Source organism: Gopherus flavomarginatus, chromosome 3 (assembly GCF_025201925.1).
Source record: "Gopherus flavomarginatus isolate rGopFla2 chromosome 3, rGopFla2.mat.asm, whole genome shotgun sequence".
Classification (NCBI taxonomy): domain Eukaryota; kingdom Metazoa; phylum Chordata; order Testudines; family Testudinidae; genus Gopherus; species Gopherus flavomarginatus.
In genome coordinates this window covers 199,379,498-199,401,598 of record NC_066619.1, presented here as the reverse complement: position 1 = coordinate 199,401,598, position 22,101 = coordinate 199,379,498, and the positions used below count along the sequence as shown (strand labels likewise).

Sequence of the window (22,101 nt, the reverse complement as noted above, 5' to 3'; positions counted from 1 at the left end):
GGTCCTCTCAGTTGCAGGTGCAACGGCATGTCGAGGCCGTTACAGACCTTTTTTCCCAGCTGGGCCTGCTTATCAATGCCGAGAATTCCAGCCTGGTACCCACACAGCGGTTGGACTTCATAGGCGCGACCCTGGACTCGACTCAAGCCAGGGCCTTCTTACCTCAACCTCGCTTCCAGGCGATCGGTGTGATCATCCGGAGCTTGCAAGCCTTCCCACTCACCTCGGCTTGAACCTGCCTCACACTGCTCGGCCATATGGCCTCTTGTACTTACATGACAAAGCATGCCAGGCTCAGAATGAGGCCCCTCCAAACGTGGCTTCATTCAGTATTCCGACCGAGCAGGGACCACCCGGATGTATTGCTGACAGTCCCCCCCGATCCTCTCCGCTCCCTCGACTGGTGGCTGACCCCATCTCTAATATGTGCGGGCATGCCGTTCCAGCCACAGCAGCCATCGGTAACTCTAACAACCGATGAGTCATCCCTGGGGTGGGGAGCCCACTTAGGGGACCTGCGCACCCAGGGCCTCTGGTCGTCCCAGGAGTTGTCACTCCACATAAATGTCCGGGAGTTGAGGGCAGTCCGCCTCGCCTGCCAGGCGTTTCAACGACACCTACAAGGCCGTTGCGTTTCCGTACTTACGGACAACACAACAGCCATGTATTATATCAACAAACGGGGGAACCCGTTCGTCTCCCCTATGTCAGGAGGCCATTCGACTCTGGGACTTCTGTATAGCCCAGTCGATAGACCTGGTGGCATCCTTCCTCCCAGGGGTCGAGAACACGCTGGCCGACAACTTCAGCCGATCCTTCCTCTGCCACGAATGGTCGATCAGACCGGATGTCATCCATTCCATCTTCCGGAGGTGGGGATTTCCCCGCGTAGACCTCTTCGCAACCAAGTCCAACAGGAAGTGCCAGGAGTTTTGCTCCTTTCAAGGTCTCGCTCCGGGGTCGATCACAGATGCGTTTCTTCTGCCGTGGACCCACCACCTCCTATATGCCTTCCCTCCATTCCCTCTGGTGCACAAGGTCCTGTTGAAGCTGCGCAGGGACAAGGCGCATCTGATCCTGATCGCACCTGCGTGGCCCAGACAGCACAGGTTCACCGCCTTGCTGGACCTATCTGTGGACAACCCGATTCCCCTTCCTCTCCACCCAGACCTGATTACCCAGGACCACGGCGCACTTCGCCACCCGGATCTACGAGCTCTACACCTCACGACCTGGCTCCTGCATGGCTGAGCACAGCGGAGCTTAGCTGCTCCGCACCGGTCCAGCATATACTCCTTAACAGCAGGAAGCCCTCCACTCGCTCAACGTACAGGGCCAAGTGGAAGCGTTTCTCTTGCTGGTGCGCTTCTCAAGGGGTGAACCCTACGCAGGCCCCAATGTCCACGGTCCTGGACTACCTCTGGTACCTTAAGCAGAAGGGCCTGGCAATTTCCTCCTTAAAGGTACACTTAGCAGCCATCTCCGCCTTCCGGCCAGGGGAAGGTGGTCGTTCTGTCTTCTCCCATCCCTTAGTCGCCAGATTTCTTAAGGGCCTGGAGCGTCTATACCCCCCCGTACGCCGCCCTGCCCCTACCTGGGACCTTAACTTGGTCCTGAACAGGCTCACGCTCCCACCATTCGAGCCACTGGCAACGTGCTCGCTCACATACCTGTCATGGAAGACGGCCTTTCTGGTGGCTATTACATCGGCCAGACGGGTTTCAGAGCTGAGAGCTCTCACAGTGGACCACCCTACACCGTCTTTCATAAGGACAAAGTGCACCTGAGACCCCACCCGGCGTTCCTCCCTAAGGTTGTTTCCACCTTCCATACCAACCAGGACATCTTCCTCCCTGTCTTCTTTCCGAAACCACACTCTTCTCGGCGGGAGCAACAGCTGCACTCCTTAGATGTACGTAGAGCGCTTGCTTTCTACATCGAGAGAACAAAGCCTTTTCGGAAGTCCCCTCAGCTGTTTGTGGTGATCGCGGAACGAATGAGAGGGCAGCCTATATCCTCACAGAGGATTTCCTCCTGGGTAACTGCATGCATTCGCGCATGCTACGACTTAGCTCGCGCTCCCTCTGGCCATCTCACGGCTCATTCCACGAGAGCTCAGGCAACGTCGGCGGCCTTCCTTGCGCACGTGCTTATACAGGAGATATGCCGTGCTGCAACTTGGTCATCGGTCCACACATTCGCCGCACACTATGCGCTGATCAGACAATCAAGAGAGGATGCGGCCTTCGGCGTAGCAGTCTTAAATACCGCCACATCTCACTCCGACCCCACCGCCTAGGTAAGGCTTGGGAATCACCTACCTGGAATGCATATGAGCAATCACTCGAAGAAGAAAAGGCGGTTACTTACCTTTGTAACTGTTGTTCTTCGAGATGTGTTGCTCATATCCATTCCAAACCCACCCTCCTTCCCCACTGTCGGAGTAGCCGGCAAGAAGGAACTGAAGGGTGGCCGGGTCGGCTGGGATATATATTGGGCGCCATAGCGGCGCCACTCCAGGGGGCGCCCAGCCGACCCGCCTGGGTTGCTAGGGTAAAAGTTTCTCCGACGAACGTGCACGCGGCGCGCACACACCTACCTGGAATGGATATGAGCAACACATCTCGAAGAACAACAGTTACAAAGGTAAGTAACCGTCTTTTATTTACTCCTCATAACACAAGAACTGGGGATCACTAAATGAAATTAATTAGCAGCAGGTTTAAAACAAACAAAAAGGAAGTACTTCTTCACACAACGCAGAGTCAACCTGTGGAACTCTTTGCCAGAGGAGGTGGTGATGGCCATGACTATAACAGGGTTCCAGAAAAGCTAGGTAAGTTCGTGGAGTATAGGTCCATCAATGGCTATTAACCAAAATGGGCTGGAATGCAAAACCATGCTTTGAAGGGTCCCTAGCTTCTGTTTTGCCAGAAGCTGGGAGTTGACCACAGAGGATGGATCACTTGATGTTTGCCTGTTCTGTTCATCCCCTCTGGAGCACCTGACATTGGCCACTGTCAAAGACCGTATACTGGGTTGGATGGACCATTGGACCAGTATGGACATTCTTATATTCAGTGCTCAGACTTCTGAATCTAGTCCTGATTTTTTTGATATAATTCAGTGAAGGATTTAGGTGGGGAAACAGTGGTTGTGTAAGGTGCAGAACAAATAACTTTCATGTTTTTTGTTTTGTTTTATATTTTCATTTTCTTTGAGTCTTTTCTATGTAAAGTTCAGGTCTTCAGCTATAAAGAGAGGATGAAAAGTAGAGCACTGTATATCATTTAATTTTTGAGAAATTGAATGAAATTTAACTGAATAACCAACTCTTGGACCTGAGGTTGTGAACATTTCTAGTTTGCCTTGACAATCCTGTCAAGACAAAATTTGAACTTTGTCAGTAATTGAGATCACTACAGGAGAATTACCAAAAGTATTTATTTGCTGTAGATATCAGTCAGTGATTTCAGCTCTAGTCTGCTACTTCACCAAAATTTTCCATGGCAGTTGGCAGGCTATTATTTCTCACTCTAATGTGTAATAGAAGGATATTTTAGTTGATTTAAATGTTAAATAATAGAGTAGTCTTATACTCTATAACTGCTATCTGTCAGTGTTTGCACTTGCCATGGAAAAATGAGAAAAAGATTTGGATAGATTAGAATTTTGGTTTCTTTAAAAACATGTAACATAATTTTTCATAACTTACTTGTCTTGCATGTGATAAGTTTGAATATTTATTAGTAGAGTACTTTTCATTTTACAGTTTTAATGACAGAATTTTTTTACTGCTGCATAATTATAATAGTTTTAAGAATGGATCTGATTCTATTTCTAATTATTTAAAATGCTTTGAATTAGCATCTGAAGAATTAAAAATAAGTATAGTGCAAAAAGTTTCAAATTCTAATTTCCAGTCTCATATTTTGTGCTTTGAACTGGGAGACATACTATTTTAAATTTCATTATTTTAAAATGTTGGAACCACACAGTGTAAGTGAAATAAGAAATATATCTATCTGTTAGCTAGTGTGGTAGGATAGTGTAGCAGTCTGATCTTGCATTTGAGGATTGGAAACCCCTGAGTCCTGCCTCTGATGCTGTTGTGGCATGAGAATTTGTTCAAGTCGCTTACCTGCTCTGTCATTGTCTCTCCATCTCTAAAATAGGTATAATGCTAACCTGATCACAATAGCATGTAAAGGTTGATTAAAGTTTGTAAAGTTGTGAAAATCTTTAGAGTGCACTGTTATGAATATCTGTGTCAGTGGTTCTCAAACTTTTTTTTGTGTGGACCACTTGAAAATAGCTGAGGGTCTCAGTGAACCACTTAATGAACTTTCCAAATGTTGTTTGTACCATTAGCTAACTATTGTAAAGCGCTTTGGATAAAAGCGCTATATATAAAAAAAAACACAATTTTTTTTTGTTCTACAAATAAAAGCACACAAGTCATATTTTAATATCAGTAGTCTTACCTTTCTAAAGCAATGGATGTGCCCTCTCTCCCCCTCTGTGGCAGTCCCCGAGCTGGGGCTGGGAAAGAGGGAGATTTCTCCTGCTGTGGCAGCCCCCCAAGCTGAGACTGGGAAACAGGGCTGTCTCTCCCCAGCAGCCACAGCCCTGGAGCCTGGGAAAGTTGCCTTTTTCTCTAGTCACCCCAGCCCTGCCCATCCCAAATTCCCCCCAGCCCTTCTTCTCACCCCACTGACCCCTCCCACCTATCCCATATCCCCCCGTAACACCACCACCTGAGCCTATGTGTGCACCCTCAAGGGTCCAGGCACCTGATTAGTGGAGCCACAGCTCCACAGACCACAATTTGAGAACCTCTGATCTATGTAATAAGATTCCAAGATTGTCTGTGTGTGTCTCTAACGGCTAGAATGTCTGAGTCAGTGTGAAGCAATGGAAACAGCTGCAAGCATTGTTGAAACCTCTCTCTGTTCTGAATGTCACAAGGTTTAATCATCACTGGTATTTGTCCTTTGTTGCCATCCAATGTTTAAGTTCTCAGCCATTTTGACTTTGCTGTTGCGCAGATGTAAGCTGTAAAACTTGTATCTATACAGGCCAAGAGTCCTGGACAATTGTAGTACCAGAGATAACTCAATCACCACTCTTATTCTACAGCTAATTTATGTGCAACACTTTCATTGGTTTTATGAGGGAGATAGTATAGATGGTGGATTACTTGGCCCAATGGGAATACCTATGCAATAGCATTGGCTTTCAGCTACTTAGTGTATATGTTTGCACATACATATAATGTTTGACATACAATCATAGATGGGGAAACTTCAAGTAGTATCAACTGCAACGTTTCAAAATGTATGTGCCAAACCTCAGCAAATCAAGATGATGTATTATTGGTATGTCATTTTTTATTTTTGAATTCCCGGTGTCTTTCCACCACCACTCTCCCCCCCCCCATATTGTGCCAATTAATGTTGCCAACATTCCCAAATATATCAGGGTGTTTTTGGCCCCTTCTGCAGGCACTCTCAGCCCCTGTCTCCAGTGTGGTGGGGCTGCATCAGTTCCCCTTTAGCTCCCTTCCAGGCTGAGGGGAGGGGCAACTCCAGGAGCTTCATTCTCCCCTGCTCCTTTCCAGGTCTGGTGTCAATGGGACTGGCTCCCAAGAGGTGGGAGAGAGAGAGACCTTTGTCTGTTTCTTGCAGTGGCTCTTATTAGCTGTTGTTCCTCCTTTATTGGGACAGGTGAGGAACATAGTCGATCAGAGCGGGTTCTGCTAGCAGGGCTGATATGCAATATGCGTAGAAAGATGATTGTGCCAATGAGTGGTGTTATGACTTAGCACATGGGCTCCTTTTCTTAGTCCCGGGATCCAGCTCCATCCTATGCCACCCAGCTCTGGTTACTTCTTCCCCATTGGTGGAGGTGTGCCCTGCCCACTGCTGGGGGGCAGAGGCCTGGCCAGAACCTGTTTGGAAGCTGAGAGCCAATCAGGCAATGAGGAGGTGCTAACTGGAGCTGAGTGGTGTGGACGGAATCCGAGCCTGTGTTGATGAGAAAGCAGAGCTGAGTGGAACAGTATGATACAGAAACAGTTTTACTAAAAGACTGTACCCCTCAGTAACCCAGCTTAATTTGGGAGGGGGGGGAAATGTGGGGCTGAGACCCTCTGTGAGCCCCCTTACCTTAAGCACAGTGCCGGGTGCTCAGATTTGGGTGGGCCTGGATACTAATTGAGTGGCCCATGGCCTACCTGTGGCTATGGCCCGCTCAACCCTCCCCTCAAAAAAAATTTGTTTTCCTTTGCCACCTATGATTACTGGAGCTTTTCACATCATAGCTAGACTGGCTCCAACCCTGGCTAAAATCCTGTGACTTGTGAAGAAATTGTGATTGTTGGAAACACCACTACTCATTCTCTTTAAAATAAGCAGGTGCTTAAGAGCTTTGCTGAATCAAGGCCTTAGTGAGTGAGTCCATGGCTCCAGGACACAAGCTAGCTACATTAAAGTTACCTTGGTTATGACTGCTGGAGCTGCAATCACACTCTGCATCATCCAGACCACAGACCGGAAAAACACAGAGTATTGAGGAAAGAAGAGAAGAACCCAAGAGGGAGAAAATGATGGGAAGAGAACCTCTGGAGAAGGAGGGTAAAGAGCTGTTGGCATGGGCTCAGGGAATGAAGAGAAGAATGGGGAATAGGAAGGCCAAGCAGAGGGAAGGAGAAAATGGGAAGAGTTTAAAAGGGGTGGGCAAGTTGGAGGGAGGAATGAAAGTAGGGTGGGGAGGAAAGAAGATTGGAAATCTTGAAGACAGAAAGACTCACTATGTGACAAAATAAAGCGTAGGAGATAGGAAGAGAAAAGAGAATAAAAAGAGGTATATTGTGTTTTGTTCATTTTGAAATAAATAGTTTTTAACTACAACTTTTAACTTTGCTTGCTTTAAATCGTGGGTGGGTGAGCGGGGAGAGGAACTGAAAACTCTTCTGGACATTTAGCCAAGTCAGAGAAGATCTTCCCATCCCTGACCTTATCCTAGTTTTATCTGTGTAAGTGATATGTTCCTCTCACTTTTGTTCTAAAGGTTGATAGGTATGACTCATTGCCTTGCCAATACAGAATTGTTTAGCACAGTGTTATCCTAACCAAGTGCCTGAAAGATCACCGCTACACCTTGCAAAACTGGGAACTGCAAAGGTGGTAGCTAAGGGTAAGGGAATTTAGACCTGCTTTCTAATACTAGACTTGACCCAACTCCACTGGCAGTTGAACAATGAAAGAGTGGTAGAAGTTGGACTTTGCTTCTCTATTTTTCCAGGTTGGTGGCAGGATTCTTTATGGAGGTGCTGGAACCTGTAATATGGGAAGAGCAATTCTTCAGCACAGAGCTACTGATTTCCCTTCCCCTCCCCCCCATTCCTTCTGCAGCTGGCCAACTGGAGAGTCAGCATCTATGGCTTTCTGATGTTTGTGTGGCCTGCAATGCCATGGATATTTTCTCTTGATTGGACTTCATAGGTTTAACTGTTGGCTTGATAGTTTTTCAGGTACCAACTTCTTTCTCTCTCGCTTGCTCTCTTTCTCTTCTCTCTGTCACACAGGTCATCTGTCATATTGACCAAATTCTGCAGCTGTTCCAAGTATAGTTTTCCCATTAACTTGGAGTTCCGTGCACAGAGCAGCTGTTTTACAAAATCAAACCTTAAACCAGTAAGGAATTTGTAATTGGTTTTTATATGGATTTGCACTTTCAAGCCTGCAGGTGCACACACAAATATAGATGTACTGGGCACAGACAGTTCAGCATGAGTTTGTGTGTTCATGCGTCTTTCTACTTCCACAGATGAAGCTTTATAAAACAAATAGCTTCGGTTGTATTTTCTTTATTCGATAATAATCTGCATTAAAATAGTATGAATAATTCTACTAAACCAAAAATTGCCATTTTTTTTGTTTTAAGACTCATACTTTCATTAATTCATAATGTGCCTACAATTTCAGATGATGTATGGAAACATTTTTTTGAAGTGCCTTGATAGAGCTTCTACTAATAATAGCGTAAGGTAAGGCTGGAATGCTACTCTAAGCATTCTTTTGAGAAGGTAAGGCAAGTCAGATATTTTCATATTTCTTTTCAGTAACACTTAAGCTAATGTGTCCTACCTTTAGTACCTTTAGAGTCTTATTTCTCTCTACAATAACTTTTTATTAACATATATTAAAGTAAAACACATTGCAGAGACATATAAAATGATAGTGATGATATAGCCGCCTGCCTTAAAATGCTTATAAACTGAAATCCAAATAATTATATAGTTCTGTATCTATAATCTGTTAACACATCTTATGATAAATTACAAGGAAATAAATTATAGACACTGATTATATTAAAGTGTTTTTCCCTTATTTGTTTGACGTTTTGCATTTTGTGCAAACTTCCCTTTGAAGTCAAAAGGACCGTTCACATAGCTAAGAATATGTGGAATTAGAATATAATACTTCCTGTTACTATTATTACTGTTCTGATGCATAAACTCTCAGCACAGATGGCTTATTTCTGTAGTTTTGCATTTTTGTGGGTTGTAGGTTTACTTTGATGCACAGACAAATAATGGAGATTTTTTTGTTTTGTTTTGTGTTGATTGGTTTCAGCTCCAGTAGTGCTTATGCAAGTGGTCTTTAGAAGTCAGTGGGACTACTCACATGAGTAAGGCTTGCAGGAATGAGGCTTTTATTTGACTGGTTGGAAAGGAGTGTTTGTTTCCATGGTAACTTTTTGTGCTTTAGTGCATTTTTCCCCCACATTTGTTGGTTGTTTTGGATGTTTTTCTGTTGTGGTATTTTAATCCCCATCAGACTGGGACAGTAGAGTGGTTGAGTTTTTTTTTTGTTTTTGTTTTTGTTTTTTGCCATTTATAAATGTAGTTCCTTTGTAAAATGTTTGTTACTGGAGAAGCCTATTGTTACTGCTCACTGTGGGCACTACTGATTATTGTTTTGGTTTTAAGTATATAATACACTCAGAAGTCAAACAGTGTGTGAATAGTAAATTATTAAACAAATTAAAATTAAACCAGATAGTGACCCTTTCATGTATTTTCCTGCTTCTTTTTTAAACTGATGTCTCTTTGCAATCAGTATTCCATTAGATCACACAGTGATATGCTCTTGCCAGATATACCCAGTACATTTTTTGCTTCATTGAAAGCTAATTTTCTTTACCTCTCAAGTTAATGAGTTTAAGCTTTAATTTCATTTCTGGTTGGCTAATGGTGATGGTTTCCTCTCAGTCCTCTTTCACATGGGAAATATTGTGTTCATGAGTGGGCTGGTTGGGTAGGACTGGGATAAGAATATGAAAGGAGAAGGTAAGGTTTTTGTTGGAAAGGAAAGGCTTTAATTTAGACTAGTTCCATTAATGGTAGCACCTCTCTCACAGTTAGTTCCCACATAGGCCTCTTTTCCTCTAGCTCTCTGCTTCCATTTTTCCTCCTCCCAGGAGTCCTCACTGCATAAGAAAATGGTCATGCAGTCTAATCCTTCCTGTGCACCTGCATAGTAAGGGTGTCTCAGTAGTGCCAACATCAGCAGGTGAAACTCATTTGACTTAATCTATTTTGCAGTACTAAAATATTGCTGACTGTGGCATCACCAAGAAAACATTCTGCAAGAGTGCAAGTGTGACTAGGGTATATAATAAATCATTTAGTTTTTTCTTATTGAGTGAGTAGTAAAATGTGAGAAGGTTCAGTGAAACACGGGATTCTCAAAGATTTATTCTTTGCTCTTCTTCAGAGAGGTAGCGAATGCAGTGGTACAGGCCAAGAAGGAGTTAAATGAGTCCCCCATAAATAAACTTACAATAATTAACTAGAACCTTTTTATGGGTAAACCTATGTTCCTGCCTTATCTTGCCATACAATAGATTGTAATTTATAATCCACACAGAACAAATGCCAAAGCATGCATTTAAACTACACTTTATAGAAATAAATGAACCTGGTATTAAAAAGTCAAAGAAAATGTCCTATCATGCTTCAGTATTCCTCTCTAGTGTGCATAGTTAGATTTGCTATTACTTATATGTTTCGTTCCTAGGTTAACCATTCCATTTGAACATATAGCTGTATTTATGTATCTCAAAACTGCAGAATAAATACATTTTATTTCCTCAGGTAGCTGGATCTTGTTACTTGTGATAGTGATTAGAGAAAAGTACATATCTGTATGTGAAGAATTTTAGGAACCCACATTATATTTTAGAATGTCAGTGATCAGCTGATCATTTGTTGAAAACTAGATTCATTCCCTTGGGGGTACATACTGCTCAGTTTCCGTCTGCCAAAATTTGTTTATCTACACCAGGGGTCGGCAACCTTTCAGAAGTGTGTGCCGAGTCTTCATTTATTCACTCTAATTTAAGGTTTTGCGTGCCAGTAATACCTTTTAACCTTTTTAGAAGGTCTCTTTCTAGAAGCCTATAATATATAACTACACTATTGTTGTATGAAAAGTAAATAAGGTTTCAAAATGTTTAGAAGTTTCATTTAAAATTACATTAAAATGCAGAGCCCCCGAACCGGTGGCCAGGGCCTGGGCAGTGTGAGTGCCACTGAAAATCAGCTTGCATGCCGTCTTCTGCACATATACCATAGGTTGCCTACCCCTGATCTACACGTACTAAGTTTACATTTTCCCATAGTCAACAGATTACTTTAAGGTAAAATCTGAATGCTTTTGTGTTTGTTTAAGGCCATCTAAAACTACTGCTTAAAGAAGGCTATAGATAATTTATGATAATGCTCCATTATGTCAAGGTAAAGCTCTAGGGCCAGATCCTGCAAAGTCATCTCTTGGTAGGTAATGAAAGCCTTCAACTTCTACTGAAGTAAATGGTAATTCAGGATGATTAGCACCTCATAGAATTAAAACTCTTTGCGTCATTTATGAACAGGAACGGTTAAGTGCAGTTTGAGTTTGCAGGTTAACCTGACCACAGATGCTGTCCTGTTGGTGACTCAAAAATGAGAAAATTCCATAGTTTCAATTTGCAAAGCTAAATACTTGCAGCTCTAATGATTTCTAAGCCTGAGCTGATCTCATTTTGAGCTCCTTTGGGGTATTTCTTTTGATCAGTGCACAGAAAACCATTAAAGTCATTGGGGCCCAGGCATGTGGAAGGAGGAGGCAGGGAAAACATGCCCCTTTGACTTTATTTAATAATACCTAGAAGTTATTCAAAAATGGGAACAGTTGAGTCAGTGAAGGGTGCGGGACCTCAGTGGGACCAGATGGGGGTGGGGCCTCAGAGGGAAGAGGAGAGGCAGGAGCAGGGCCATGTGCGGGGCAGGGCTCATGCATATGTCATGCTTTTGCCTAGTGTGTTACCAGTCCAACTGAGAGCAGCACCTGAGCTCTAACCTATAACTCCAGCCAGGCCATCTAGCCTGGAGAGGAGGCATCACTAAACTAGGGTGATGAAAGGGTTGTGTGTATGGACTGGAGGGGATTTAGGGGCAACAACTGAGTAAGAGCTCAAGTTAACTCACTGGAGTGAACACACACCCTCATGCTCACATGCTGCCTCCTTAAGCAGACTGCACTGGTGAACTTTATTTGTAGCACCAAAAGTCGTCTCTTCAAACTAGGGTGACCAGCTGTCCAGATTTTATAGGGACAGTCTCAATATTTGGGGCTTTTTCTTATATGGGCACCTATTACCCCCTGATTTTTCATACTTGCTTTCTCGTCACCCTACTGCAAACTGTTCTGGATTGTTAATTTACAGGTGAATCCCTGTATGAGAATGAGATGGTGAAATAGAAAGAGCTACTGGCAAGCTACATTTTTTAAATCCCCTCAATCCTTGTACCTTTTGACTATTTGTTTTTGGTGAGAATAAGATGTGTGTTTGTTTTTTCAGCTTCCCTTCAGCTTTAGTTCAGTATGACTTTATTCTTTCAGTTGTAATGTTGTATCCTGCATCGAAATTCTTAGAGCCTCTTTCTGTAGATTATTGGAAATTACAGCAGAAAAAGGAATAAACAATTATACTAAACCAAACTCATAATGAGTAATTTAGATTTAAAAAAAAATTAAAAATTTGGAACAAGTTAGTTCATGTTCAATTTTACAACTTGAAAGCAAGCATTCCAAACAAGCCTATCACCAAGGAGCAAAAGTTTGTTAAACTGTATTTCTGTATGTGACATCTGGTTTGAGAAGAATAATAGCCCATATAATCAGCTTTTTAAATGGTGGCTTATCTGTGTTTTTTATTGACTCTTCTTTACAAAATCTGTTGTTTTTTTAAAATTAATATTCCATGTCAGTATTACTTACAGCAACTTGGAAAGGCACAAATGAGCTTGATGGCAATGGTTGGTCCAGGCCAGTATTTAACTACTACCAATTTACACTGCTGTAAAACAGGTTTATTCTCTCTCACATACTATACAGTGTGACCAATGCTATTGGAACATTCTAAGCAGCCATTTTAGAAATCTGTAAGAAGATAGATATCCATTTGAGATTATGACTGCTTCCTAGATCCCTGAGCTCTACCACCACACTTATAAAAGAGTCATAAAAATGTATTCCGTTATATCTGTTGTGTTCAAGTCCTGCAATATTTTTTGTGGTTGGAAGGCTCAAAATAGAAGTGTCAGTTGCCCTAAAGAAAATGTTTAGGATCTCATTGTTTCCTTTCCACCCTCTTTGGATCTCATTAAATATAGAAATTTGACATCTGTTTATTAATATTTTTTAACTACAGTGCTGAATATCAGCCATCTTGCTTACAGTTTTTATTTGTTTTCTTTAAACTTCTGACAAACACTACTGTTGGCTTTTTTTAGCCTTGATCATATGTGGAATTCTACTGTCATATCTTTCATTGCTAATAATTGTTTAGTGATGTAAAAGATAATTTGACTTATTTATATGGATGACATTTCCCACAGTATCTGATCCATTTCTTTTCCTCTTATGTTTCTATCATGTTTAGTATCTCTACCATCACATACAGTATTAATATACAGGTGTGCCGCAGCACTTCTGCTTTCTTCTTGGAATGAAACCTAATGATGGCAGCCATAGCTAGAGCTGGTAATAACTTCAGATTTCATTTTGCAAGAAATTGCAATATTTCAAAATTTGTTTTAATTCTGAATTGGAGAGAAAACAGAATTTTGAAATTTCCCACAAAATAGAAATACCAAAAAAATTTCACTTTGGAAAAATATATGTTTTGTTTCAAAATAAAACTTTAATTTGAAATATGTTTTATTTTTTGGAGGGGAGGTGTTAAACAACAATTATGTTATTGATTTCAGTGGGAGCTAAGATGCCTAAATACCTTTAGAAATCTGGCCCCTTGTTTTCTAGACCAAAGTGTCTCCTGTTTATCTTGCAATACAACAGCTTAACACTTTGAACAGGGGTTTGTCATCCTGCAATCATTTTTCTAGGATATTGAAAACAGCTGCTCCTCTAATTAGTGACTAAGTGCTTATCTTGTTTAAAATGTTTAACTGATTCATCACAACACTAACAGGAGACATTTCAATCCAGAAAACATAAATATAAAGATCTTGTGAGTTTGCACAGTTCCTATGAGAACTGGGCAGCAGCAGGATGGTGGGAGTGGAGAGCCTGGGGGATGGGGACCCTGAACCAATCTCCTTCCACCTACCCTGCCAAGGGGACAACCAGTATTTTGCATTATATTTGTTGTGTGTCTATGAATATTGACTGGTACATTAATATGTTTATTTGGATAATGGTGTGTTAATGAAAACAAAGGAAAATCAATTTAATTGCAGCCTTACTAATGTCCTCATACAGCAAAATAGTTACGCAAATCAGAGTAGTCTGATTTCAACATGTCAAATTAACCACAGGCATAAGCCTTTCGAGGTTCAAACCTAAGTTGGCAATTTTCCTTTAGTGATATTTTTCTGAAAACTAGATTTATTTCAGCCATATCCAGATATAAACTTAATTAGATTTAGGAAGGGATTTTGAAAAAACATTTAGTTACTTGTCTAACTGAATGAAGTCATTAGTAAAACTTCTGCCCTTCTTTGGTATTTTCATTTGATCAGACTACCATTTTTCCCCAAGGAATTCATTACCTGAGCAAACTAATTTTTGGTCTCTTTTGACCTGTAGAAGTAGCAATTTTTGCCAAATAATATGTTGTTTTAAGAACTAAACTAGAAAAAGAGCTAAGAATAATCAATGTTATAATCAACTGAACTGAATGTCTAATGCTAACTATGAAACCTCACATCCATATACCTGTCTCCAGATTTCTTCATCAGCATGATTTAAAAATCACAGCCCTTTCCATAGTATCATTTTTGTTAGCATAAGCACAGTTATTGTAATATATGGCAGATTCACAAGGGAAGGAGGATAATGTCCTTGTTCGTATAATTTATAGTAGAGGGAGAAACATGACTAGGAGAGTGAATGTTTCAAAGTGAATGTACTTTATTTCCTGGTTTAGAAACATACTGTTTTTCATTCTTAGATTGTTTCTTTCAGTAAATGTAAAATCTGACTGATATTATTTAATCTGGTGGAAAAATTTAGAAATCCAGTTCTGTGGAGTGAAATGCTGAATATTTGGCCTGGAATTTTTAAAAGTTCTTGTTTCAGTAATCTTGTTTGTCATGGTTAAGTCAAGCCATTGAGGAAAAACTTGACAACTTGATTATAAGAGTGCTTTAGGACAAAAAGGTGTAACCATCTGTGCATCCCTGTTGAGTAAGAAATAGCTTTCGTGAATAGAATGACTGAATTCAAGATTAGCAGTATGAGTTGCAGTAAATTTTTAGAAGTGATCACTTTCATACATTGTCCATATTATACAAACAACTGTACCTACTGTATGAAGTAATTTAACATCATTTTTAAAACAACAAAGGTGAAGGTGCACCATGCAGGAACATATAGCAAGCTTATTTTTTAAAAAAAACCTAGTGTTATTCATTTATAATCCAATCCTGACCCAAACTATCACTGAAATTGGTGGGAGGTTTATGGGTGCATAAGGAATCCACTGTTAAATATATAGTAGGTATATGCTTTAGAATGTACTTAGTAGGTAAACATTGTGTAGGTATGTAGCATCAAGCATGAAACCACCATCGTCCTCCCCCTGCTTTCTCTTTTTTACCTGTGAATCCAGTGAGAACAGAATTTCAAATTCATTACTAGAATTGGTTGGGAAATGCTTTTTAATTTAAAGTTTTCCTCAAAAAATTAAAACAAAAGTATTTTGGCTGAAAATCAAAATATTTAAATTCTGAAATGCCACTATGGTGCCTCATGGGAATTGTAATTCCAGCGTCTCATGCTCCCATACTGCTATATAGGCCAGGCTCCCTGATCAGGTTGTTTGCCATGATATACCACAGTCTTCCCTGAGGGAAGACAGTGCATCCTGGCATTCACATGTGATGGTGTATCATGGAGGTAAAGTCTGGCTGAGCAGCCCAGCCACACAGGAGAATGGGACAGCAGCATTCGAGAATCAAAGTATTTTATGTTTCAGCCAAAACATTTTGATTTTCAGTTGAAAACATTTTTAGTTTTCATGCAGTTTTTGACAAACAATTGAAATATTCTGGTGAAAGCAGAGAGTTTTTTGCAAAAAGTTTTAGTTTTTCATCGAGAAACAGTTTTAACAGAATTTTTTGACCAGCCCTATTCATTATTGAAGCAGACTATGTATCCAACTATAATGCTTTAAAATATTAAGTTATAAATGCAGCTTTAGTTGTGTAGTTTTACTCAGGATTTATGAAAATGACCATCCGTTTATGCTTTCTCTGCTGTTAGAGAGGTATATATTATATTGAGGACTACAACTTGAGAAAAATGTAATGATTCTTATTCCTTCAGAAACATTTATCAAGGCTTTCCCCTGTCTTTATAATAAATAAATATTACCATGAATTAAAAATCTGAGTACTTTTGTATTTCACAGTGAAGAACAAATAAATACACATTTTTGAGCTTGAGAACGTTAGAAAATAAATGTTCACTGTTAATATAAAACTATTCTGCTACTGTAGAATACCATTGTAGCAGATATGTGAAATTTTGAAATAGTATAGCTATTTGGAACTCAGTATAAAACTTTGTGGATACTTTAAAATTTATCCTTGTTACATTAAAGGTAATGAGCACATGAGAATGCCAACTGATTGTGCTTGCCAAGGGAAGTGATGAGATATTAGGGGGCAAGATTGTGCCTGACCATAGGTATACAGTAGTGGCTGATGGAGTCAGAAGCCTTCCTTATTCTTGATCAACTGCTTCTTTGAGCATAAGAAATGCATTGAACTAGCACTGCCAGTTGCACAAGCTTCCCTAAAGGGGATGAGGAATCTCCAGACCAGCAAGCAGAACTGACTCTTGAAACTCTTGAAGTTGGGGGAATGTCTCAAGTTTGCCATCTACTGAGGGTTGTGCATAAATCCCCAGTTCAGCCCCAAACCACCATGTGCCACGTTCTTGAAGCTGATTTTGAAAGATACTAGTCCATATGTGAAGTTTCTGAACCCTTTGCCTACACCTCCAACATTCCCCCCCCCCCATTCTGTCAGGCAAAATACTATAGAAAAGTTCTCTATGCTTTTTTGAAATAACATTCTTTAAAAGTATATATGCTATTAGGCTGTTTAATGAAATGTAATATGAACAGAAATATTAACTAACTGTAAACTTGTGGAGTAATGTGGTAAGTCAGAGTAGAAATAAGAACGGCATAGTGCATTACCTAAACAGTACTGAACACATGTATTGCTAAATTAAAGATTATTTATTATTGTTGTTTTATTTATTTTATTATTATTTATTTTAGTCATCTACTGTCAGTAAACACAATTGCCCTTTTGGAAGTTTCCTCACTTGAGCATTGATAGGTTTATGAGTATTTTAAAATGAGCAACAAAAATATTTCATGTACTAATTAAGGCAACTGTGGTTGTATGCAATCAGGCAGTGCTAGAAAGAGTTTTGGTTCTCTAATTGTTAGATGTTTAGAGCAATACACCTTGTTATAAATTATTAATTGAACTTTACATTATTGCCAGTGTTTTTTGAAATATTAATCATTTCATTTTATTTTTTGCCAGCTCCTCTCTTAGAAGTGTATCAACTGGATCCTCAAGACCTTCCAAAGTATGTCTCGTGTGTGGGGATGAGGCATCTGGATGTCATTATGGGGTGGTTACCTGTGGCAGTTGCAAAGTTTTCTTCAAAAGAGCAGTGGAAGGTAAATGTTCATGTGGGTGCTTCTTTTATTCACTTTCTGACGTTGTTATATTTTCATGATTAATGCTGCAATGTTGCTAGCCTTAAAAAAAAATGTTGTATTAACTCAGCAGTTATGAAAAATACTGCTTTAGTAAAGTTCCAGGCATTTTCCAAATAATGTACACCTTAAAGACTTTGCTTTATATCCACCAAATCAGCTTCCTACTCCTCCACCCACAATTGTTTTTTTCGGTTAGACATACAGGAAATAATTTTATTTGGTCACAGATATACCCAAATCTTTCAAGAGCTGTAAGAGAATTTTGGATAAAAACTGGGAAGTATCTGACTGTGCTTCAGAATTCCATTACTCCCATAACATGTAGCTTCTATACTACATGCAAATGTGCCTAGGACTCATTAATATATTCCCCCTCCCCTGCAAAAAGAGAGCGGTGACTTGAAGGTCAGTGAATCTTGGTGAAAAAGCCTGGGTTGGAGGGTCTCAAATTACTTAGAGGTAAATGATGACGTTCTACACCTGCATTAAGATTTTCTCTCCGAGACAACATTTTAATTGGTATTTTTAAATATGGCATTTCCATTACCAAGTGGCTGTTTGGGCTGTTGCCTTTCCTTTTATTATGCTAGTTAATGTACAAATGCTCTTGCCAGGGCAACTCTGAAAGAATTCATGGAGATAACCTTGAGTGCTGCAGGAGCTTGGTTTTGCCTCATATTAATTGGTCCGAGCTCAGAATGAAATAAAAATGTTATTTACAAACTCTCTGTAAATGTAAAATATTTCCAAGTGGCAGATGTTACACTTTCACTAACAAGGACCAAAGTTTGTGTAGGGCTTTTTGTTGACTATTTAGCAAATACAGTAACTCCTCACTTAACGTTGTCGTTATGTTCCTGAAAATGCGACTTTAAGCAAAACGATGTTAAGCTAATCCAATTTCCCCATAAGAATTAATGTAAATGGTGGGGGTTAGGTTCCAGGGAAATGTTTTTCACCGGACAAAAAACTGTGTGCGTGTGTGTATATATATAAATGTACACACACACACACACACACACACACACACACACACACACACACACACACACACACACACACACACACACACACACACACACACACACACACACACAGTACATTTTAAACATACAGTTTAATATTGTTCACAGCTATGATGGTTGTGAAGCTTGGTTGAGGTGGTGAAGTAAGAGGGTAGGATATTTCCCAGGGAATATCTTGCTGCTAAATCAGTGGTTCTCAAACTTTTGTACTGGTGACCTCTTTCATATAGCAAGCCTCTGAATGCGGCACCCCCACCCATAAATTAAAAATACTTTTTTTAAAAATATATTTAACGCCATTGTAAATGCTAGAGGCAAAGCAGGGTTTGAGGTGGAGGCTGACCCCTCGTGACCTCCTCCCCCGTAATAACCTCAGTTTGAGAACCCCTGTGCTAAATGATGAACTAGCGCTCGGCTGTTGATGATGAACTAGCACATTGTTGTTAATGTAGCCTCTCACTCTACAAAGCAGCAGGAATGGAGGGGAGAGGAGATAGCATAGCAGACAGAGACAGACATACACCTTGTGTTTGGGGGAGAGAGAGAGATGCAACACTGCCTCTTTAAGTAAGCTGACCCACTCTTAAGTGCATTGTCTTTTTAAGTGGATCAGGAAGTTGAGAGAGCAGCTGCTGCCCCAGGCTCTCTGTCTCTCTCTGTCTCCCCATCCTGCTCTATATGGAGTAGATGGGGTAAGCAGAGTGTAGGAGCAGAACAGAGGGGGACACCCTGACATTAGCCCCCACTACTTGCCCCTGCACAGCAAACAGGATTCTCAAGGAGCAGCTCCAAGGCAGAAGGCAAGAGCAGCACATGGCAGTGGCGGGGAGGGACAGCTGCAATTACTAGCCTGCTGGGCAGCTGCTTATGGGAGCAGGGAGCTGATAGGGGAGCTGCCGGTCCAGCCTGGTTCCAAGTCCCCCACCAGCTCGCTGCAACAGGCTGCTCTTCCTGCAAGCAGTGGACAAAGCAGATGGCTGCCAAACAAGGTTAGAAGGGAGCATTGCACAACTTTGAACTAGCACGTTCCCTAATTGATCAGCAGCAGAACAACAAAACAATGTTAGCCGGGACTACTTTTAGTGAGGAGTTACTGTAAGAAGCTTGTGAGTAAATAGACTGCTCCTCCAGTGACTATGACAAGAGACCTATCCTAAAGAGGAAATGTATTCTCTACAGTGCCCAGCTGGTTCTGGGGAAAGAGTAGAGTCTGATCAAAGAGGTATGATATTAATCATATGATTAACTTCTTTTTGTGGTCCTTAGATCAGTTTGTTGATAACAGAATAGCAAAATGGATTTGTACCCATTAAGGGGCTGGAGGGGTAGCTCAGTGGTTTGAACATTGGCCTGCTAAACTCAGGGTTGTGAGTTCAGTCCTTGAGAGGGCCATTGCTACATCTCCAGGTACCTCCCCAAAGTTCCCATTGGCTGCAGTTCCCCTTTCCTGGCCTGTGGGGGCAGTGCCTGGACACAAGGGCACCAGCACAGAGTCCTCTGCCTCCCCCTACCCCCACCTGGGGGCCACAGGAATGTGGCGCCGGCAGCACCATGGGCTGGATCTAAACCCCTGAGGAGCCAGATCTGGCCTGCAGGCTGTAGTCTGCCCACCCCACTCTAGTCTCTTATCCTCTGGACTGAGTTTTTAGCAGCTCATTTTCCTACTGTCTAAATTGGAGGATTCAAGTTTATGGTACCAGATAATTTTTTTTAACTTTAAATCTTAGTAGATGGGCACTCCAGAGGCTAGTTTGGTCCAGGTTTCTATTACTAATATTTAGGTGGCAAGGTTTGCCTCATAACTCTAATGTATGAAGCACAAACACACTTCCTTAGTTTCCTCCTACATATTCCCTTCCCAGCAAGTGTCTACCCACTTTTAATTTAGTGTAAAATTTCACTAAAATGAATGTTTGAAGTTATTGTATAGCTTTAAGTTTCTAACATCTTGGTGTGCTTATTTGATGGCTTTCCTTTCCCTGCATACAATTCTAAGGAAAGGTGTGGAGGAGTCATTTTAGGAGGTATCAGGGGACTGAGATTTGGTTATCAAGTCACAGAAACCAAACTTCTGGTGGGGAAAAATACCCCTCAATCAGCAATAAATGTAATATTAAAATGCAAGTATAAGTAATTACTGAATAATTAGCATTCAGAGTTAACTCGGTAGACTGAAATCTTTTTGTCCTACAGGTGAAAGATGAAGAGTAGAAAGTTGATTTTGTTTTACAGAGTCACAGAATAAGGGATTGTTATTTTGCAATTAAATAGTGCAAACTTTGAGCAATTGTTAAATTTGTTTTGCATAGTTTGGAAATGTAGTTCATTTTGTAAAGATTTTTCCATACCTTCAAAGATGTATATGTTTTAACTTTACAGACTTCAATAGGACTACTTAAAAGGCATAAAGTTAAGCACATATGTAAGTTTCATGAGTATTGGTGATGAAAAATTACATTCACCATTTCATATCTAAAATAATTATAGGCATTAAAATATGGTACTGTAGTGATAAACACCCTAAATATACTTAAAATAGACACATTTCCTTAGCACACAACTGTTTTGTTAAGGTAAATGAATGGCTCTTTATGAGTGGATGTATATGCAGTGGAAAACACAATGGAGTGTCAGAAAGGAAAAGTGTACCAAAAATGTATATTAATTTAGTATCATCTGAAGAGCTATTCCATTTTTAAAAAGCTCATTTAAAATGCACTTCATGTGACAGATTTGAGACAAATGTACGACAAAAATAAGTGCCTATTTACATACATTAGTTGAGAGTTTTCTTAATTTTATTGAAATATTTTTATTAACTTCTCTGGCTTATATCTATGTGAAGATATATGCAAGAATTTGCAGTAAGACTCTATATAATATATCTATAATATAGACAGTAGGAAGTATGATATTAAATATATTAATTATGGAAGCACCACTCATGGGATCTTAGTTAAAGTTGAGTTTTGCACTTAAAGCAGGGATTCAGGCACTTCATTATGTATGAATAATACAGCAATCCTCCTCAAAATTATATTACTTAGTCTTTGAGTGAGTTTTCTGAGAATTTACAAATAAATTAGCTAATTACTTTGAGTTAAAATTAATATTCAAAAATAATCCTTTAAGATATTTAGAATTCAGTGTTTCCTTCTTTTTCTTAAATGACCTAAACAGGATAATGCAGATGTTTTTAACTCTGCTTATAGTTAGCACTCTCAGAAATCTTGTACATAGGCTATATTGGAAACCTTTTTTTAGAGTTAATGGACATTTTCCCCCATTATTTTTATATTGAATGTTTCTTCTTCAGCAAGAGATGGCAGATTTCACAAAGGGGAATTACATATGTAACTATGCTCTCTCAAAATGGCTGGCATCTCCAATTGTTATCAGTAGGACTTACGCCATAGGCTGATCTTCACAAAGATATCTGCTGGCTTCACTCTCACTGTGACAGTGGGAGATGGTGGCCATTTTCCAAGAGGTCAACTCGTCATGAGTTCCCATGAAAAGAAAGATTCTTATGTGCCAGCCTCTGCTTAAGGATAACCCTTTCATTTATGAAAATTAATGGGAAAAATTATCACAATACTAAAAACTTCTTTGAAAGCTACCTAGTGTACCAGATATATTTAACAAAGATGATAGAAAGGGGCAACTGGGGGTTTGGATGAGATGACAGGAGTAAGAAGGGTGGGGAGAATTAGGGTATACAGGGGAATGAAGGAAGTGAGGTGCAAGAGGCTTAGGG

General features: G+C 40.4%; 1 protein-coding gene across 3 annotated transcripts in view; it reads left to right on the top strand.

The window, feature by feature from the left end:
• Positions 1-22,101, top strand: part of NR3C2 (nuclear receptor subfamily 3 group C member 2) — a 250,245-nt gene that overhangs the window by 128,050 nt on the left and 100,094 nt on the right. For 2 of the 3 annotated variants that reach the window (XM_050946271.1, XM_050946273.1), the window contains exon 3: positions 17,138-17,289. In XM_050946271.1, coding sequence (XP_050802228.1) covers positions 17,138-17,289 — 152 coding nt within the window. The remainder of the gene's footprint in view (positions 1-17,137; positions 17,290-22,101) is intronic. The other variant, XM_050946272.1, reaches the window with a different exon arrangement.